Raw genomic sequence first — 19674 nt, 5'->3', positions numbered from 1 at the left:
TTTTAAACTCTGTATTTGTTTCTGCTTTCTCAAAAAATGTGCGTTTCATAACTCTCACCTATGCCAGTTCTGATTTCTTAACAATGAACCCTATTGTCTTTGATGCTGCTGGCATAAAAAAATAATACAAAACATAGTTTTATCATCATGTGGCATTGACGACATCAATGCAAAGTTTTCAATTAGTACTAAAGTGTACAGTGCCATTATTCTCACTAATATATTTGAGCAATCGCTTCAGACTGGTTGCATTCCGGAATACTGGAAGGTAGGGAAGGTGATTCCCTTGCACAAGTCTCGGGATAGGCATTCTCCATATAATTATCGACCAATCTCGCTCATGTGCATTTCATGTAAAATTATTGAACATGTTATTTGCTCTCGTTTAGCATCTTTTCTACAGTCAAATGACTTTTTTACAGATCAACAGCAGGAATTTCGCAAGTCATTCTAATGTAAAACACAACTTTAGACATTCACACATGACATAAATTTCATTTCTGAAAGGAGTTCCATTCCTAGATTTCAAATTCCTAGATTTCTAGGAATATGCATATTCCTAGACTTCTAAAAAGTGTTCGACAAGGTTTCTCATCAGTTGCTTCTGGTAAAATTCAGCAAACTTAACATTAATCCTAACGTTCTACAATGCCTTCCCTCTTTCCTCACTGACCGTTCCCACTACGTCGCTGTGAATAACACCTCACCCATCACTTCTGCAGTTGAATCGGGTGTGCCTCAAGGCTCTGTTTTTGCTATTCCTTTGCTTTTCCACATCTGCATGAACGACTTACCTGATAACCTATGTTCATCAATTAACCTGTTTGCCGATGACTATGTTATTAACAGAGGCTCTGACATTGATGTTCTTCAGTCAGATATAAACCGGTTTCGTGACTAGACTAACACATGGAACATGGAATTAAGCACGAACAAATGAGAACACATGTGCGCTTCACGTCGCGATACAACATTGACCTCTTATCATCTTAATAATATTAAGTACGTGGCTATGACCTGTGTTATGTTATAAATATCCAGGGGTACTCATCTCTTCTGATCTTTCCTGGAAAATGCAAGTAGCCCATGTAACCAATAGCGCTAATGGCACGCTTAACTTCATATGCCGTAATTTTCATCTTTCTTCTTTTCCGATAAAATTTCTTCTGTATAAATAATTTGTCCATTCCGAAATGAAATATGCTGCATCTGTGTGGGACCCCAGCCAAGAAACACTCATTCGTCAGCTTGAATCCATTCAAAGTTGGGCTGCTCGTTTCATTCTTTCCAACTATCATCGCACCTCCAGCGTCACTTCCATGAAAACAACTTTATCATCACCTCTCCTTTCACAACATAGAAATAATCCCGCCTCTACCTATTCTACAAGATATATTATGACAATCCGGTCTAAGAATAAATGGATAACTTCTTTTTTTTATGTATCAGCCTGCATCGACCATAGTCATAAGGTTGGCATTTCCACGCGCCACACCAACCATTTTTACAATTCATTCATCCCCCGTACGTCAGCAAGTTGGAATCCCCTTCCCCGATCTGTAGCCGAAATTACTAATAGCTCTAAGTTTAAGGCTGCTATGACTAACCTGTTGCCGTAATTTTTAGGAATATAGTATTTCGATATTGCAGTAGCTTTTTTTCATTCTCACTTTTTTTATACATCTGTATCTTGACATATGCTGCTACAGCGATGTTTTTTTTTTTTTGTTTGTTCATAGGCACGTGCTTGTGCTTGGGCGTTACAAACTGAAAATGTCGTTCTCTCTAGCTGCTTCAGCATTGTGACATCTAGTACGGGTACATTTATTACTCATCGCATTTGTTATCATACACAATGTCAGTTCTACTGACGAAGAGCATCTGATCAAATTTTCATTTCCAGTCGGCATCCCATGTAATTGTAGTGGCTTGTTTGGACTTAACGTGTTTGTTAGTTGGTTTCAGGTTTAATCATATTGCTACACATGTTATTTTCCTATGCTCAGTTTAAATCCACAAAGACTGTCAGCAATGCTTGGCGCAGATTGCGCCTCAGTGTTTAAGAAGCGTCAGGATTGTAGTGAACTGTTTTGTTAAGATAGCAGACACGACACGGACACTCAGGCTTATTCCAGAGCTTGCACAATGACCAGCGATAAGAATTAGAAGTTTGACACATGATTTATGAAAGATGGCACTACGCAGTATGCTCAGTCAATCGACGGCCAACGCTCTGTTCACCACTGTCACTGCCAGTGTGTATCGCTGTAATCTGACTTTCCGTAGACTGGCCACAATTACAGCCTCATAAACAGCTTCATCTTGGACATACCAGCTGCTGCCTTCATCAACGTCATGACCACGTGACAATAATATAGCCACCATAACGCGGCTGCATGAAAGAAAAAGACAAAGTCAGTTTTTGGTTGTTGCTGAACTGGCACCATCTTGCTTGTCGAGCTCTGTGCATCATAAATAGGTCATTAAGAAGTTGCTTGTAACAATATTTTTCTACTCTTGTTTTGTACATCAGGGGTGCACTTGATGTTTTAAGATTTTTCATTGCACTCTTACCATTGTTTGAATGTATTTTTTGGCAAAGTGTTGTCAAGAGGCATTTTTGATTGCTTCATTTCATTTAGTAATTCTTACCATTGCTTTGATGTGTGCCTTAAAATGGCCAAGCGTTCAAAGTAACAAATCAGTTTTGTGTTCAGTGCTGTGTGAGTCTCAAATCAGAAATAAGCATGAACCAACTCGCAGTTTTATTATCCAGTAAGTCAGACCTTCCCTCTATAAAAAAGAAACCTGAATCCACATTTGGTGAACATAGTACATTATTTCCAAAAGACAAATAGTGTGCATTTGAAAACAGCATTCTACACACAACAAGTTTTATTTCACGCACAGTAAAAAGTTGGAAATCACGTACATTTGTCTTGTCATTCTTTGTGTTGTGCCTCCAGAGTTACAATGAATGTTTACCAGCTGTTTCTTGCTTATCGTTCAGCCATATTGTCACACACAACACTGAGAAAGAGCAAAGGTACTGACCCTGTGCACTCCATTAGCCTGCGCCCTCTGCAGCACTTGATCCAGGTCATCAGGGTGTTTACGTGACCCATTGTACAGGCCACGGAACATGGGATCTGCACAATTTCATTTTCCATTCATACGAGTTACGAATGTATTAAATGCTTGATAGGGATTGAGAGCTCTGTGTTACAACATATACAATCCGAGACCAAATTTAGGATACACAATGAACACTGCAATATGAGCAGGATATTCGCACCAGCTTTATACATTACAGCAATGCAAGGCCATCAATGCAAGGCCATCGTTACAAGCATCCAAATCCTGCCCCTTGGCTGTGCTGAGGGAGGTGATCGGTGCAAACTACTGAATGTGGATAGCCCATTGAATTGAATACGAATAGAACTATTGAGTGTGCACAGAAAGTGATCACCAACCGGTCAGATTGGCTCCGATGTCGATGAGACGACGCCTGGCTGCCATGATCCTCGACCCTGAGCACTGCACATGCATGATACATGTCAACACATCACAAATTTAAAAAATTGGCCCCGAATCTGCATGTTACACTGCAAATCTCGTCGAAAGGCGATAAACTTGCGTCTTGAGAGAGTGAACAAAATGTTTATTTGATTTTCCGCGCAAGAAAATCGGTGAATGGTATTCTGGAGACGCTGCGTTAGAGTGCCTCGAGCGTGTAGCGGAGGCGAACGAGCATATCGAGGCACGTTAGACTAGAGCGTTATCTGGCAGTTATCTACGAAAACGAAGGCGTGTGCTCTCGCGGAGAAAGATGCGCGCCTGTCTCGGTGGTGATAAAGTGTAGAAGGCAAAGCGACGGGCAGGTGCAACCACCGTGTCGTCTTAGCACAGCGTTGGAAACGTTTACCTTTTCGAGCATCATGTTGCACTGTCAGCGCAGCGCAAGAAACCCTACAGTCTTTATAGTTACTTGTGTGTGCCTCTTCTAGTATAAAGGCACACATACAAACCATCGACGTGTTGCTATGGCGCCTCAGATATGCGCAATAATTGCTTATTAATTGACAATCGCACAACTATGAACGCTTAATCTTGAGCAATATTGGTGAGCGCTGCGGATAGGGTCGGCCATTTGATGTCGTTTGAGGCATCGTTACGGACAGACAAACAGACAAATGTACAGACAGACAGACCAAAATTTTTCCTTCGAAGGTCCCCAAGAAAGACTATCGTCTTTGAAACTGTTGTTAGACTTGGCTGTTAAGCTAAGAATAAAATCAAGGTTAAAACCAATCTCAACTAGCTTATGTCATTGACATGACATAATAACAGCAACTATAATGAAACAGTGTAAGTCTATTTCATACAAAATAATTTAATTTTTGGTTTCCCAGGTCAGGGAAAGGTATGCATTCATTGCAAAAAAAGGAGCACTCAAAAGAACCCCTATTCTTGAAGCGATCTCATCATCTCCTTTTTATTACAGTGCACATTCGCTAAATACTACAAAACTAATTTTTTTTTGTAAGTTGATATAGCATGATTTTGATAAAGAACAGAGAAAAAGGCAGGAGAGCAGCAGAGGCTTAGAGAATTAAAAACAAAATTTATACGTGCAATCAAGTCCCATGCCCATAATAAAAAAAAATTGAGCAACACTACTGCAACCTGTCAAAAAAAACAAAAACAAGGAATTTGATGTTGTGCAAGCTTGTGTTCATAAATGATATACAGCTATTTATGAACATTTTCGATTTCTATGCATTTTTGAGCACATAGAACTTGGGTGTATTATAAACTCAATGTTTTCCAGGACAAGGCAAATGGATGACATAAAATGACACACAGGTCCGCCTTCTTTGCACCGGTAAACATCAAATTATACGGAACCATCTAACACAACAATCGACCTGAATAAACCAGTCTTTTTTGTTCTGCATTCAAAAGAACCTGAAACGCTAGTCTAATGCCGTTTCACTACTTTCCGTACATCAGTCTACAATCAGTGTGACCACTTGTCTCAAAAGTAGTTTATTTCCAGATTACCTAAGCCTTCTTAGCCAGTATACAATTTCAATGTTCGTGCATATTACTAATAATATAACTGCATCCCAACAAGACATGTCCAAATATGCAATTGGAGTTGCCACCTTCAAACATGAAAGCAACACTGTGTGCCATTTAAAAATTTTGTGGATTACCTTTGGAGACTGTCAATAAAAAGAACCTCAAAGAACTAGACGAATACTACTTTCCATACTCCCGGACAACTTTTTTTGACAATGAAGGAAAGGCTATGAAGCCAGAGTAGCAGTGCCACAGTTGAGAAATAGTGTCCATGTTTTCCCTGCGAAAATAAAACTAATAGTTTATTTTCTGTATGATGATGTTCATAAAGAGATGTAGCACGCAATGATGAGATATTCATATTTGTTTCACTTTATAGTTTCACTTTGCATTTTTGCACATGTGAAAACGTCGCATGTCTTACAAGCACGTCACAGTCAAAATGGTGCTTTCCTATTTCGGTGAGTACTCATTACCCTCCAGCTATTCTGACGACTCGCCAAGGGAGCTTGTGACAAATTTCACTCCCAGAAAGCTTTCTAAGCAGACGAAGTAAATGGTATGCAATATTATTATTAAAACATGGTCGTCATTCGAAGCTCGAGCCTATCCGGACTACTTTGCCAAGAAGTACATGAGCAGAAGATCCGCCCTCGTAGTATTCTTTTCATTGGCAATAAAAGTCGTCTGCAAGTACATAGTTGACATACTCCACAGTTTAACATATTTCGGTTCAGTTCAGACTAACATAGATTAACAGAATTTGATTTCAACTATAGATGATCAGGGGTGGCGAACGAAAGCTTCAATTCGGTTTAACAGACTTTAATTAGTTGTACTGTAGTTAAGCTGCATGTAGCGTACAAGCACTGCTTCCCTGAGAAAAGAAGAGGCAGCTTCAAAAAAATAAACTGCAAATTTCTTAAAGGGGTCACGACATGGTCACCTAACAATTTGCGGTTTTCGGCAAAAAAAAACAAACGTAGAGGGTCGAATATGCTTGTACACGTGTTAAACTAGACTGTGAAAGATTATTTCAGTACAAAATAAGCTTTACAAGTCTTCAGCTGTAAACTCCGCCCACCGCCGGCGACTGCCATTTTGCCGTGGTGTGCGTGACATCACAAACTGATGGGAGCAGTGCCATCGTCTGCTATAAAACGACCCTTTCGGCGCGCAGTCCGCGTTTCATTGTGTAGCGAGCGTTGCATGCCGCGCGGTGCGCACGTGTCGCAAGTGTTTTGAAGGGGTACCGGTACCATCTCCATGTCGTCGGCACCATTTTCAGCTCAAGATTTGGACAATGATTCATCGAGCAGCAGAGCGGCGACGACGTCATTCATACTGCGCTTTTTGATTTCGACCCCATCGCCACCAGCTCGAGCTACAAAGAAGCGTCGAAGACGGGGCGAACCCAGATGCCAACGACCGCGGTGCTGTTGCGGATGGCCTTCCGCAATGATAAATAGCTTTATTTTAAGTGTGCCAGGTTGACAAGCGAGCTTAACGATTAAGAGACACTGTATTCGCGAGCACCCCAAAGTTTAGCTTGGAGGACGGGACGATGCAAAAACACGGTCGACACAGCGTCCGGCCACAGCCTCGGCCTTTTCACTGGTATACCGAACTCGCCGAGAACGACGCTGGTCATCATTGTAGGTGTCTGCCGTGAAGTGCGCTGAGCACAAAACAGATGCGTCACTTGCACACCAGTCTTTCCTGCGCATGTTTACCTCCCAAGCCTTGCATTTGGCGGGCGCTTTAGGGAACTTGAAGAATGAGACTTCTCCCTGCTCTGTACGTTGTCACACCAAAGCGCAGCATGGGCAATGCGGTGGCATTGCTTCGACCGCTGCAAGTCATTCAGTTCCAGTGGCACATTGAATAACACTGAAACAAATCGATTGCCAGTGCGGCTGACCGTGAAACACGATCGCCCTCCGTACTGCACACCATGCAAAAGCTCGTGGAGCAATCAGTTGGTTAAGTCAGGGCTAGCGAGCGGACCAGTGCTGCCCGACCACTAGGTCGCTCGCTCGTTTATAAAAATATTCCATTATAAATTACTGACACGACCAAATGAGCTGAAATTTCGCCAGCTTGCTTGTGAACATACAGGGACCAACCCACACAACACAGATTATGGTCGAAAATTGGGTGTCATGACCCCTTTAATAAGGTGAGGCGTTGTTCGTGTCATTATTCCATACTTGAAACTACGGCACAAAATGAAAGATATGGCCGACAGGCACCATACACTATGTGTTTTTTTTTTTTTTGGCTCAGATTTAAAGTGTGATCAGTTTTAGAGCACCCGAAAATAGCACGAATTTTCGCGCAGTTTTTTGGTGTAGTTCTCATTTGACATGCTAGCCTCAAAAAGTTCAAGTCCTGCCATAGCTGTTTTTAGTTGCCTTGCACATGAGGTGAGCTAAACAAATTACCATTTCAAATTTTATTGCCCTTATCAGCCTTTATGTGTCCGCTGCAAGACAAAGGTCTCCTTTTCGCACAATTTTCAGATCACTTTGAAAAAAAAAAAACAAGGCAGTGTAAAGAAACAAAGATTTCCACATAAACGTATAGTATGTCTAGCAGCTTCACTTTCTCAGGGCTCACGCCTGCATGAAACTTGACCAAAGTTACACTTGGTGAGCTCAAGGAAGACTAGTGCTTGTCGTCTGTACCTAGCCGTGTGCGGTCACGTTGGCCAACATGTTGCCCTTGCCTCAGTTTCATCTCCTGTCTCGTGCGTCACTGGTGGAACCTGCGTGGATTTCCTGCACAATCAATGCAAGTCGATAATCGGCACTGCACAGCTGCTTGGTTGATTCTTTCCGGATAAGAGGGACGAAGAAATCAACTTGGCATCGTTCGGCAGTGGTGATCATGGCTAGAAGCAACGAACTTCAAGGATCACTCGGCTTGCTTTTGCAGTGCTCGTGGTTTACACCTACCCGTGTATGGTCACCTCAGCCCACATGATGCTCTTGTTTTGGTTTTATCACCTGTCTCGTGCGTCACTGGTGGAATCTGCGTGGATTTCCTGCACGATCTACCCAAGTCGATCATCGGCAGTGCGCAGCTGCTTGGTTCATTCTTGGTTGATTCTTGATTGGTGCTTGGTTGATTCAGCTTATAAGAGGGGCGGCGAGATCGACTTAGCATCACTCGAGAGCGGTGGTCATGGTTGAAAGCAACAACTCCAAGGATCACACTGCTTGCTTTTGCAGGTTAGTGCCACTACAGGTCCTTAAAGTAGTACAATTTACCATTTCTTCGGTGACCGCCGCTGCTGCAAGTGCTCATATATTGCTATTGTTTGTGCTTGACACCATGGCTTCTTGTGCTGAGCTTGCAAAAAGAATTGATCCGCTAGAACCTTTGTTCAAAATTCAGTCGGACGAGGTTGTTTCCGATCTTGTGAAAAAATGTTCAATAAAGCTGTCATCAGAAGTAAACATTGTTGAAATGAAACGGGAAATAGAGGCACTAACCAAAAGTATCGACATGTTTAACTCGTTGGTCGAAGAAGTTCGAGTTCAGAATGTTGGCGTTTCTGCATACAACAAAGCACTAAAAACTGAAAACGAAGCAATGGCTAAACATCTGTCAAAACTTGAACAGTACAGTCTAATAAACACTGTGGAAATCAAGGATGCAGCTTCCACACAAAGTGAAAACTGCCTTGCCCACATAAAGGCTGTTGGTAATGAAATAAGCTGTCCAATTTCTGACGATGACATCAATGTTGTTCATCGCGTGCCAACAACAAAGCCTGGATCGGGCAATAAGAATATTATTGCACGCATCTGCTTTAGAATAAAAAAGCAGGACTTCATTGCGAAGGCACAAAAGGCTCGCATATATACAAAGGATCTCAGATTCCCAGGCCTTAATCGTGTTCCCATTTACATTAATGATCATCTGATCCGTGAAAACAAAATTCTGTTCGCAAAAGCTCAGTCACTGAAAAGGGACAAAGGCTGGCAGTTCCTTTGGACTGAAAATTGCCAAATGAAAGCCAGAAAGACATGCGACAGTCAAGTCTTCCGCATCTCGTCTGAGGGTGATTTATCGATATTTCGATAAAAAATGAGCTTCATCGATTTACCAAGTTCCAGATCACTCATGGACGGCCCGCGGACGCCTCAGCTCACAGGTGGCTATGTCACATGCACGTGATCTAAAGGTCCCGAGCCAGCCCGAGCAGCCTCGGGCCATCTGCACGCTTGATGCTGACTGCATCCGCTGTGGCATCTGCTATGCCTGGCTATGCCATCTGCTCTCTCCATAGCTGAAACACAGGCCACAACGCTGACTCATTTGCAATCTAAACAGCAGTTACGTAGTAAATTACACCTATTTCTGTTGTGATGCAACTTACTGTAAGTGAACTAGTCGAGCGCGTGCGCATCGTAGATTGGCACGGTCATTCCACCGCTGTTTCTCCTAGCGAGCATAACGCGTGTTTGCCCGACCATCGGGAATACGCACATGCTCGACGTGGCTCAGAACCCTGATGACAAGAACTGGGTGCGCTAACAATGCAAAATCCAAAAACATTCGAGAAGCGGACAGAAAAGCAAAGAGAGAGTTGCCCATCGAAAATTTCCCGTGTCTAACAGATGGCCGCACAGCATGCGCACCGCGCTATCGTCTGCCAGCTGCCTGAAAGAAATTGTTCGGGCAGTCCCGGGTCGCCCGCAGGCCCCCAGGCACACGAAAAACGAACATGCATCCGAGCGATCCTGGACCAGTGAGCGGAGCTTTCAGTTGGTCCCCGAGAAAAACGAATGCGGCGCTGGCGTCCGTCCGGAGCCGTCGGGACGTGTAAATCGATGACGCTCACTAACGGGCCAAGCAAAAAACTTAGTGCCTGAACGTATTTGATAATGTCATCTTATTTTTCGACTGCACAACTTCAGTCATTTTTTCAAACCCATGCTTCTCTGCAATTCACTTGAATGCACGAAGTTTAAAAAAACACTATGATGAAATCTACGATTTTCTGGCTTCTTTAGATCACAAGTTTTCTCTTATGTGCATATCTGAAACTTGGCTGTCACACGCAGATGAATTTGTAGGGATTTCCCTCTTACGCTTCCGAATACGGCCACCATCCACAACAAAGTTATGGCAGTGTTGCTGTTTTTGTATTTGCAAATCTATGTTACAAATGACGGCATGTCATAATATTTTCAGTGCCAAGTTGTGAAACTGTGTGGGTTGAATTACAGGATGTCGATCAAACAATTATCGGTCGCTTCTATCGCTCGCCTATATCGTCTGTATCTGCTTTTTGCAACAAATTGAACATTGTGCTTTGTCAATTATCTTCAGAAATGAAAAATGTTCTCATTCTCGGTGACATTAATATAAATTTGCTAGATGACTCCAGCGCTGCTACTACTGCTTACACTAACTGCCTTCATGGTTTCGGCCTCGAAGCATTGGTTCCTTTTCCAACCAGATGTACTCCACGGTCTTCGGCCACTTAATCAACCACATATTTTCCAATCATATGTGTCCTCCTGTCTGCGGTGTACTTGAGGATAACACCACAGATCATTTTCCTATCTTCTTTAAACTTCCTTGTCAATGACATAACCCTTGTCACAAGTTCGACAAAGCTATGATCAACAAAGATGACTTTATTACACAGGTTTCCAAGCTAAAATGATCTTCCACAAATTCAGATTCAGACGTAGAATCTCCATTTATGAAATTTTCAGATAGCATAAAACAATGTATCATGAATTCGACCAGAACTGTGAGGTGCCGGAGACATATCCCTGCATTGCACAATCCCTGGTTAACAAATGTCCTTCTGACTAGCTTACGCAAAAAAGATAATCTTTACCGCAAAGTTAAAAAGCGTCCTTTCAAAATTCGACTCAAAATGCACTATAATGTTTACTGCAATCTACTGAACAAGCTACTAAAAGAAACCAAAGGAAGATATTACAAATGTAAAATAGCTGAGGCTGGCTCTGATACAAGGCCTCGACAATGAAAAATATTAAATTCTTTCCTGAACCGATCTAGTCAGGATGAACACATAAAAAAGCTTCAGTCATCAAGAGGCTTCTATGCCAAACCGTTAGATATTGCCAATGCTTTAAAATACTTCTTCTGTGGTCCCACTTCCGAGAAAAACAACAGCAATCAAGTATCACCTCAACCTTGTTTACAATCAATGTACTTATTTCCAACGTACACAGACGAGACAATCAATGACATCAATCATTTATAGGTTACGGGCACAGGTCCAGATGAAATCAGTTCGGCAAATATAAAATTAGCAGCTCATTGCATCGCTAGCCCATTATCTTACATTACCAACTTAATCTTCACGAGTGGAATATTGCCAACACAGCTAAAAAGGCAAATATTATTTCAGTGTTTAAAAAAGGAGACCGGGCTTGCATTTCAAATTATCGTCCTATCGCTATTCCCCCCTTTTTTAGCAAGTTCATTGAAAAGTCATTGAAAAACGCCTTACCACATACCTCTTAAAATTTTAATACTGTTTCCTGAAATCAATTCGGCTTCAGGGCCAGTTCTTGGACTGACTATGCTACACTTTCTTTCACAGATAAAATAAAAAGTGCCATAGATGCTGGTTTTAACACAGGGTGAGTTTTGAATGATCTATCGAAAGCATTTAACCCCATAAATAATGACATCTTCATTTCTAAACTACGGGCAGTAGGTGTCGACAGGCCCTTGTTATTTAGCTACTTAACGAACAGACAACAGGCTGTGTGTGTTGGTTTCTTGCTTTTTAACTTCAAAATAATGAACAAGGGTGTTCCGCAGGGACCGATACTTGGCCCACTGCTATTATTGCTTTACATAAATGATTAGCCTAACCACCTATCACAAACGGAAGCTTTCTTTTAGGCAGATGACACGACATTGCTTGCTAGCGATCAATCACTAACTGCTCTTACATCGAAGGTGAATATTGATTTGAACATTATTTTAGCAGGTGCTCCCTTAAATCGCTGAAAATAAACCCCATTAAGACTTCGTTTATGCTTTTCCATACCAGTCACAAAACACCAGAAATCTCTCCCACTGCCATTCCTGATTCTCATGTCATTAGTGCAGTTGATGAATGTTCACTTCTTGGTGTTACTTTAGACTCAAACTTAAAATTTACAAAATGCATCGCGCATCTGAAGCGTAAAATTTGTATTCAAATTTTATTAAAAACAACGCACTATTTCAGCAAACGTACACTACTAACCCTGTATTATTGTTTCATTCACAGTCACCTGAACTACTGCATCATGCCATGCGGTATCACATATCCAATACATATAGCACCCCCCCCCCCCCGTTCCCCCGCTACAACATTTGCAAAATCAGGTTATCCGTATACTAACGTTCAGCTCATTCAGCTGCTGTGTGTCCGACATTCTTCATAATTACAGAATCCTTTTACTAGTCAGCCTTGTTAAATACAATTTATGCATAGTGTTATTTCAAATAATGAAAAATCCTCCTCCAGTAAACATATTTCCAGAAGCTGTTCTAGTAAACATCAATCGAACAAGATTCGCAGCTAACAACAATTTGTTATTGCCATTAGTTCATACTAATTATGGAAAACACTCCTGTTATTTCACATCATTATCGACCTGGAACAGTCTTCCTCTTAAGATCAAGCAGTCTTCATCGTTAGCTCTTTTCAAAAACACATTATTCACTTTCCTTCAAGATACTTCAGAATTCTAAAATGTGTAATAATATCTATATCTATTCCTATTCATGTAGTCTTAATTGTGCCACAGCTACTCATTTTTTTTTCTTTTTTTGATTCCTTTGTTCAGTTAGTCTATAGGTTTTTTAGTTTCTCTCTATTTTTTTAATGTTCCAAGCAGTGTTTTTGTTGTACTTATGATTGTTAAAATTTGACTCTCTTTAGTCTGCATTACATTCATTTCTTTAACTTATTTCAGGTTGTTGCATTTTACTTGTACATATTTAACACAGTTTCTGACAGGAGGTCCCCCTTCAGCCAAACGTTCTGGGACCTCCTTCTGTATGTATTTGTAAGCATGTATATTTTGTATGAAAGTAAATAAACTGAACTTTACAGCCCTCACTAACATGTCCACAATATGCTTTTTGTAATGATGAAAACATTACAGTGCTTTTATGTATAAAATATGCAACGTAATATGCAAATATATGCAAATATAAGGCATGCCATACAGACTACACATCAAATTTGATTGCTTGGAATTCTTAGATGTGTACCTAAATCTACGGACACAAAGAGTTTTGCACTTCAACCCAATTGAATTGGCTGGAATTGAATGCACACAACAGTACTTAGCAGTGCTACAGCTTAGCTGCTGAGCAACTGGGCCAGCCTCAGAAAGACAAGTACAGGGAAAACGACTACTAACATTAGGAATATCCTCGGTGTCATGCATTTTATCCATTATATAGCTTCAAGAGAAATGCTTGATCCCGAAAGCATTGACAACTTATGACACGCTTAACCGGCTTCACTGTTAAAAGATTGCTGGTAAAGTCAGCATCAAGGTCCTCATGTCTGGGCTAGAAAAATTATCCAGGCTCTGCTTCGCCATTTGTCTGTTTGGACATGAAAAAGGTAAAATGCAGCGTTCAGCACCCGAAACCGTGCATCGACTGCTCGGAAGAAGTCGCGTACACGTTGCCACTTTCATGCAGAGAGCTTTAGTTTAGGCAAGCTGGTTGGTAGCTTCTTGCGTGATGACGCAAATGCACTAAAAAAGGGCACTGATGCAAACTTGGCCACTCATTGCCGCGAGTGTGCTCCGTTTCAGTAGCTGTGTTCCATGATGCTGGGCAAATGCAATGCCAGGGTAGTAATCCTGCAAGCGTGACCTCCTTTATCTTCAACCAGGAAGGCTTCTTTACTGAGTGCCACTTGATACAGGTGACCGATTAATGAATGATTGCCTGCACACAGCACTATGTTTCCATCATTATCAAAAGCACATTTGGGGAATGTTAGTGAGGGTTGTAAAATGAAGCTACTAGACATGCTACAGGTGTATGTGGGAGTCTTGGTTTCTTTGCGCTGCTTTCTTTTTCCATAGTGATATGAAAATCGTTCGAAGAGACCTTCGTCTTCCAGGGGACACGCAATAGGCTGATAATGGCAATAAAATTTGAGACGGTACTTTTGTGTATCTCGTCTCATAGTGCAGAGTTTGCAAAAGTTTGCAGAGTGTGCTATGATTCATCTTGTTCTTTATTGTTTTATATATATCTAACACTGAAAATAACTTTTCATCTGGAAGTTAGCGCTTGTCCATGTTTTTTTTTGTACTTTCATCCAAACACTTCGCACTAAGCAATGGTGACGTATGCAGTATGATCATCGCAAATAAAACACAACAAAAAAACAGAAAGTACACTGGCACTAAACCAGGGCTGGGCAGAGATGCCCGAAAAAGTATTCCTGAATAGAGATATCAAAATACACGGCTTTGAAGCCTAAAATACAGATACTGAGATACATTTGTAATATACAAAGTGGGATATTTCAGAGACACTTTTGCAAAAAGAGGAAAAAAGTATTCTGGAAAACAGACACAGTAGTACAGATACCCAAATACTTGTCTCTATGTCGGGGATAGTCACTCTCCGTACAGACATTTGTACAGACATCTTTTAACAGTGCAGCCGGTTAAGCCTGTCATAAGTTGTCGATGCTTTCAGGATCAAGCATTTTAAGCATTTTAAGATACTCAGCCCATTGAAATTTGCAAATAAATTCATTCATTATTTTATCACCATACTCTGAGTGCCATTAAGTCATTACAAAGGAGGCTTACACTGCACATAATTACTAATAACAACATACTTACAGATATCAGTTGCAATAAAAAACCGTGCTGTATGATAGCAGGAGTCACACCCATTTTACACCGAAATCAGGATACTTAGCAGCAACAGTATTAGCTATGCTAGAAGTAGCATAGTTCAAGCGAAGCGCTGGAACCATAAACAAAGGAATTGAGAAAAGGTATACTTTATTAAAAGCAGTCAGCATGTGTCTCCAACTAAAAAAAGAAAGTAAGGCTCCAGAATTCCTTGCCACTACTGTGATGGCGGTACTTATTTTAATGACCATCTACTTAGTAGAGTAGTAGTTCAGGCTAGTTGATTTCCAGTTTTGTTAAGGTGGCCTAGCGCAATGCAGGAGGGGAACACATAAACTATGAAGATGAGCACTTACTTCCAGTTGAAGGTTTAGTGTTTCCTATATAAAAAAAACAGAAAGAACCCGAAAAACAAGGAATGTGGACGGAAACGCAAAAAGAACTTCTTCCAATCACCAATTGGCCACACTTGTTTCTCCCAGAAATGCTTTGGAGAAAGAAGTATCGTTATTGACACATGGAACCACACACCAAATTCTTTGAGTGGTTTGTGGCTTCCGCGATAAGCTCTGGTTTTTCAAATGGGCACGGAAAAAAAAAGAAGAAAAAACGAGAGTACAAAAAGCACTGCACGTTCAATCGGCTTGAGGGAACACATTTTAAAAACAACGCTGTTGGTTGGCCCCCATTGTACAGTATACAATGCTCCTCAGAATGAAAATATCACTGCTGGAATTCAAAATGGCTGCATAACATTGTTGGCAAGCTCAAGCAAGCAACCATTCAAACACGTTTTAGTTCTGCCTGCAGGTGAAATAGGAATACGGATAGCAAAACGACTAGCCCGCTTAAAAGAAGGTAAAACTCAGTTTGGCCCTCAGCAGAAATGTAGAAATTGTGGGTAAATATGTCGCCGTGGACTGCCAAGGTCACAGCAGAAAAAAAATTTTTTCTCCCATTCTAAACACGTCTCAGCTCATTTTCGAAAAAAAAAAAAGTAAGTAGATACCTGTGCCCTAAATAGTATTGTGATAGAGGGTATACATCCCAAAAGTCACAAATACATTTTTCAAAAGTATTTCGATACAGTAATACAGATATATATGATATTACCGCGATACTTTTGTATCGCGATACTGCTTAGCCTTGCACTGAACAGATGCACTACACAGAGGCTTTTGAATTTCAATGTCGTATTTGTACTGATCGTCATGACTATGTTACAACTAGCCCACTTTGCAACATTGCGCAGTATAATCTAACTCAAGTTCCCACATTTAGTGATTGCATGTTGAAAAGTTTAAACAGGTTGAGAACAAGATTTTATGCAGCTGCAATACAGCCAGGCGATGGCTTTCAGATTTACGATTGATACTGAATAAGCAAAAAAGAAGAAGCCACCAAGTGAGCGAACATGGAAAGATTGAATTGTCAGTGGCTTTTTAGCCACTTGATTTATTTCACGTGCACAATAAACAGAAACTTAGGGGTGCACCTATGTACACTTATAGCTTGACAAAAACCAAACATTACGCCAAGTAGAGGTGAAGATGAACAGGGTATCACACACACTGTGACAATATCTTCAGTGAGGAACCACTGTACCAGAGTATCGAGAATGTATATTTTATTGTCACGGAATAAATGTGTAGTACTAATAATGACAACTGCTGGTGTTACATGCCTAAATTACGATATGACTAAGAGGCACACCATGGTGGTGTAAACCACTTGGGTTAAGGAAGGAATGAACAGGAAAGGCAGGGACGTTTACCAGTCTTGGAGGACCCACCCTACACATGGAAAGGGGAGCTTCAAAGAGGGAGAAAGAAAGAGAGAGGATGCACGCTAAGTCACACTTGGCAGTCATCATTACACAGTAAGTTTACAATCGCCAGTGCAAGTCTGTTGCCTTCAAAAAATTCAGCACCACCTTCGTCGCCATCGCCCTCAAAGACCTCTATGGTCGACATTCCAAAATGGCGTCTGCCGCCATCGGTCTCTGATCTGTCTAAGCTATAGCCGCTGCTAGTGATGTTATCTGCACATTGTAGGGACGACAGTCGCAGAATATGTGCTGTAATGTTTCCTTGATATCACAGCTGTGACAAAAGAAGTCGTCAGCCATTTAAATTCGAAAGGATAATGACTTCGTGAAAGACACTCTCATCCATAAGCAGCAAAGCAGAGTGGTATCGTTTCAGCGTAGTCCAGTGATGGTTTGAAGACAAAGTGTTCAGGCAGTGGTGGTGTTGGTAGCACAGTTTACTTGCTGTATTCCTAGTGGAGAAAGTGACTTTTGTGCGACTACTCGAAGTTGGCTAGCAGCATCGGTAGGGGTATCATCTCGACAATGTCCCCTTGAGGAGTTGATCGAGCAGCAATGTCAGCATGTTCATTGCCTATCACGCTGCAGTCCCTTGGCAGCCACTGAAATGTCACGTGGTGTGCTTGCTCAAATGCACCATGGAGGAGACGCCTAACCTCGAATACTAAATGCTCACATGATCTGTGCCATAACACTGACAGCAAAGATTGCACATCCTCATTCAAATCGCTGAAAATTGACCATCCTTGAGGATGTTCACAATTGACAACCTGAAGTGTAACGCGACGAGTAGCAAGTTCTGCAGCTGTCGATATCTTTGGGTGATCTGTCTTGAAACTGATGTTATTAGCCTTCGTTGGGACTAGACTACCACTACTCCGGACGAACACTAAAGTAGTTGATCCGTCGGTAGAGATATGCAAGATAAGTGTACTTCTCATGCAGAAGAATGAGAGATAGCTGCTTCAGCAGTGGTGATGAGAGCTCTGATTTTTTTTCTGATTCCCGGCATGTTGGAAAGCACATCAGGTGGAATTAAGCACCAAGTGGTATCGCTTCCTTAGATGAGGGGCTGAAGCCTGACGGAAGATGTGCTGCATAGTTTGGATTTGTCGTACAATACAATGTCCATGGCCTTTCTGAAGGCAATATTTCAAGGTGGTGACCATGAGCCTGGGAAGAATGCTTGATATGAACTCTCGAGGCTTCAACGGCAACGTGCATTTGTATAGGTTGATCCCGTGCCATAGAAATAGTCGCATTTTGGCAAGCCAAAGCAAACTCTGAGAGCCTGAGCTTGTACAGCCTGCCGAGAACGAATATCTGTCTTACAAGTATTAGTCGGTATGAGCAGACTGAATTGCAAAAAGCCAAGAAACAGTGACCTGTGCAGTACCAATATTGTGTATACCGACATGTTTTTCCACACAGGAACTTGACACGCTGAACTAAAGCATATCACTTCCATGGAGATGTCGGGACACATGACTGCACAGGTTTGTTGTTCAGAGCAAAAAAAAAAAAAACAAATACCAATTCAGATGAAAGCATCTCTGGTCATTCACAGATGTGCATACACTCTTATAAGCGTCTAAGCACACATTCTTGGCGCACAGTATCGAATCAAATCTAGCCAGCAGTGAGAAACAGTTATGCGTCAACTTCAGCCACCCGAGATCACCTGCAATGTTTAATATACGGCAATTATGCCAGCTATTAAAGGCTACATTTAGCGCTATGATTACGAATGAAAGCTAAGAAACGGATAGAATGTTCAACACAGGACGGTACCGCTTTGCACTACAAGTCCCGTGGAAGCGTATGGTACCCCGACCTGGACCCGGAGTCCTTAATTTTCTTGCAATCGTTGCAGCTTTCAGTCCTCTGTGATACTCCGAGCGAAAATTAAATAAATGGATCAGTTACGTACTACGTGAGAATGCATGCAACGAGAACGTCACGATGCCAGCATGCACATACAAATGTCGCACATGCAACTTGATTACGTACCACACCGGGACGTCGCTCCTACGCGGCACCGCTGTGGAGAGCAACTGAGCGCGCCAGCAACGCCGATCCAGCACGCATCGCTCGTGAAGAACCGTTACTTGTACTCGGAGTTTTCTGACAAAAGAAGCGGAAGTGGGAACGGGTTTTTTGGCCTCGAAGTACGGTTTGAACACCGCGCCAGCGGCCACACCACGCTGCGTGTTTCCACATTTACCGGTTTGAGCGGAAGACCCAGGCGACACAAATAAATAAAAGAATTAAAGAGGCCTTCTCCTGCCTAACCTTTCTCTTGTTCCCCGACGGAACGATTTGGAAGTGAGACCGTTAAACAAGCGTTTGCGTAAGCGATCGAAACGAACACACCGGGCAACCGGCATGGAGAAGGGGCACGGTTTCCAAAAAACCTTTCCTGACAAATCGCAGATGCCAACTTTCTGGCTAAGTGGACTCACTTCAGTTCACACAGACACCACGCACATCTTCGGAAAAGTTCGCACGCACTTCGCACAGACGGAAGGCCGTGCATCACATACACACTCGCACTGTCGTATTTCTAGGCCCGCGATCTTCCGATCCGGCAATCTGCTGGTGTCCATTTCGCTGGCGCGTCGTGCGCTTGTGTACCGCCGCCTGACTATCGAAGGCCGCGCTTTGTTTTCTTCTGTCGCCTAAAAGATCTTGGCTCATACCCACAAGAAGGATTGCCACACTGTGCCTTTATATGTAAATTTTTATGCAAAGCTGGTTAAAAGAGGGAGCAATCAGATAAAAATAAGATGAATATATTGACGTACCTTTAAAAAAAACGTGAAAAGGGTGAAAGAATTTGATTAACCAGATTTTTTTTCTTAGCAAAAA

The 19674-nt window shown here is 41.9% G+C and overlaps 1 protein-coding gene across 3 annotated transcripts in view; it reads right to left on the bottom strand.

Annotated features, from left to right (window-relative positions):
• The window catches only part of LOC119179655 (deoxyribonuclease TATDN1), a 103680-nt gene extending 84254 nt beyond the window's left edge, over positions 1–19426 (bottom strand). For 2 of the 3 annotated variants that reach the window (XM_037430773.2, XM_075869884.1), the window contains exons 1-3: positions 19269–19426; positions 3474–3537; positions 3055–3149 (exon numbers count right to left, since the gene is read on the bottom strand). In XM_037430773.2, the coding sequence (XP_037286670.1) occupies positions 3055–3149; positions 3474–3519 (141 nt within the window). In that variant the 5' untranslated portion in view covers positions 3520–3537; positions 19269–19426. Of the gene's footprint in view, positions 1–3054; positions 3150–3473; positions 3538–18816; positions 18931–19268 lie in introns of all 3 variants that reach the window. The other variant, XM_037430774.2, reaches the window with a different exon arrangement.
• Between the last annotated feature and the right edge of the window lie 248 nt (positions 19427–19674).

This window comes from Rhipicephalus microplus, chromosome 7 (genome assembly GCF_043290135.1).
Source record: "Rhipicephalus microplus isolate Deutch F79 chromosome 7, USDA_Rmic, whole genome shotgun sequence".
Lineage (NCBI taxonomy): Eukaryota > Metazoa > Arthropoda > Arachnida > Ixodida > Ixodidae > Rhipicephalus > Rhipicephalus microplus.
Note: the sequence above shows the minus strand (reverse complement) of the source record. Positions and strands in the feature narration are given on the sequence as shown.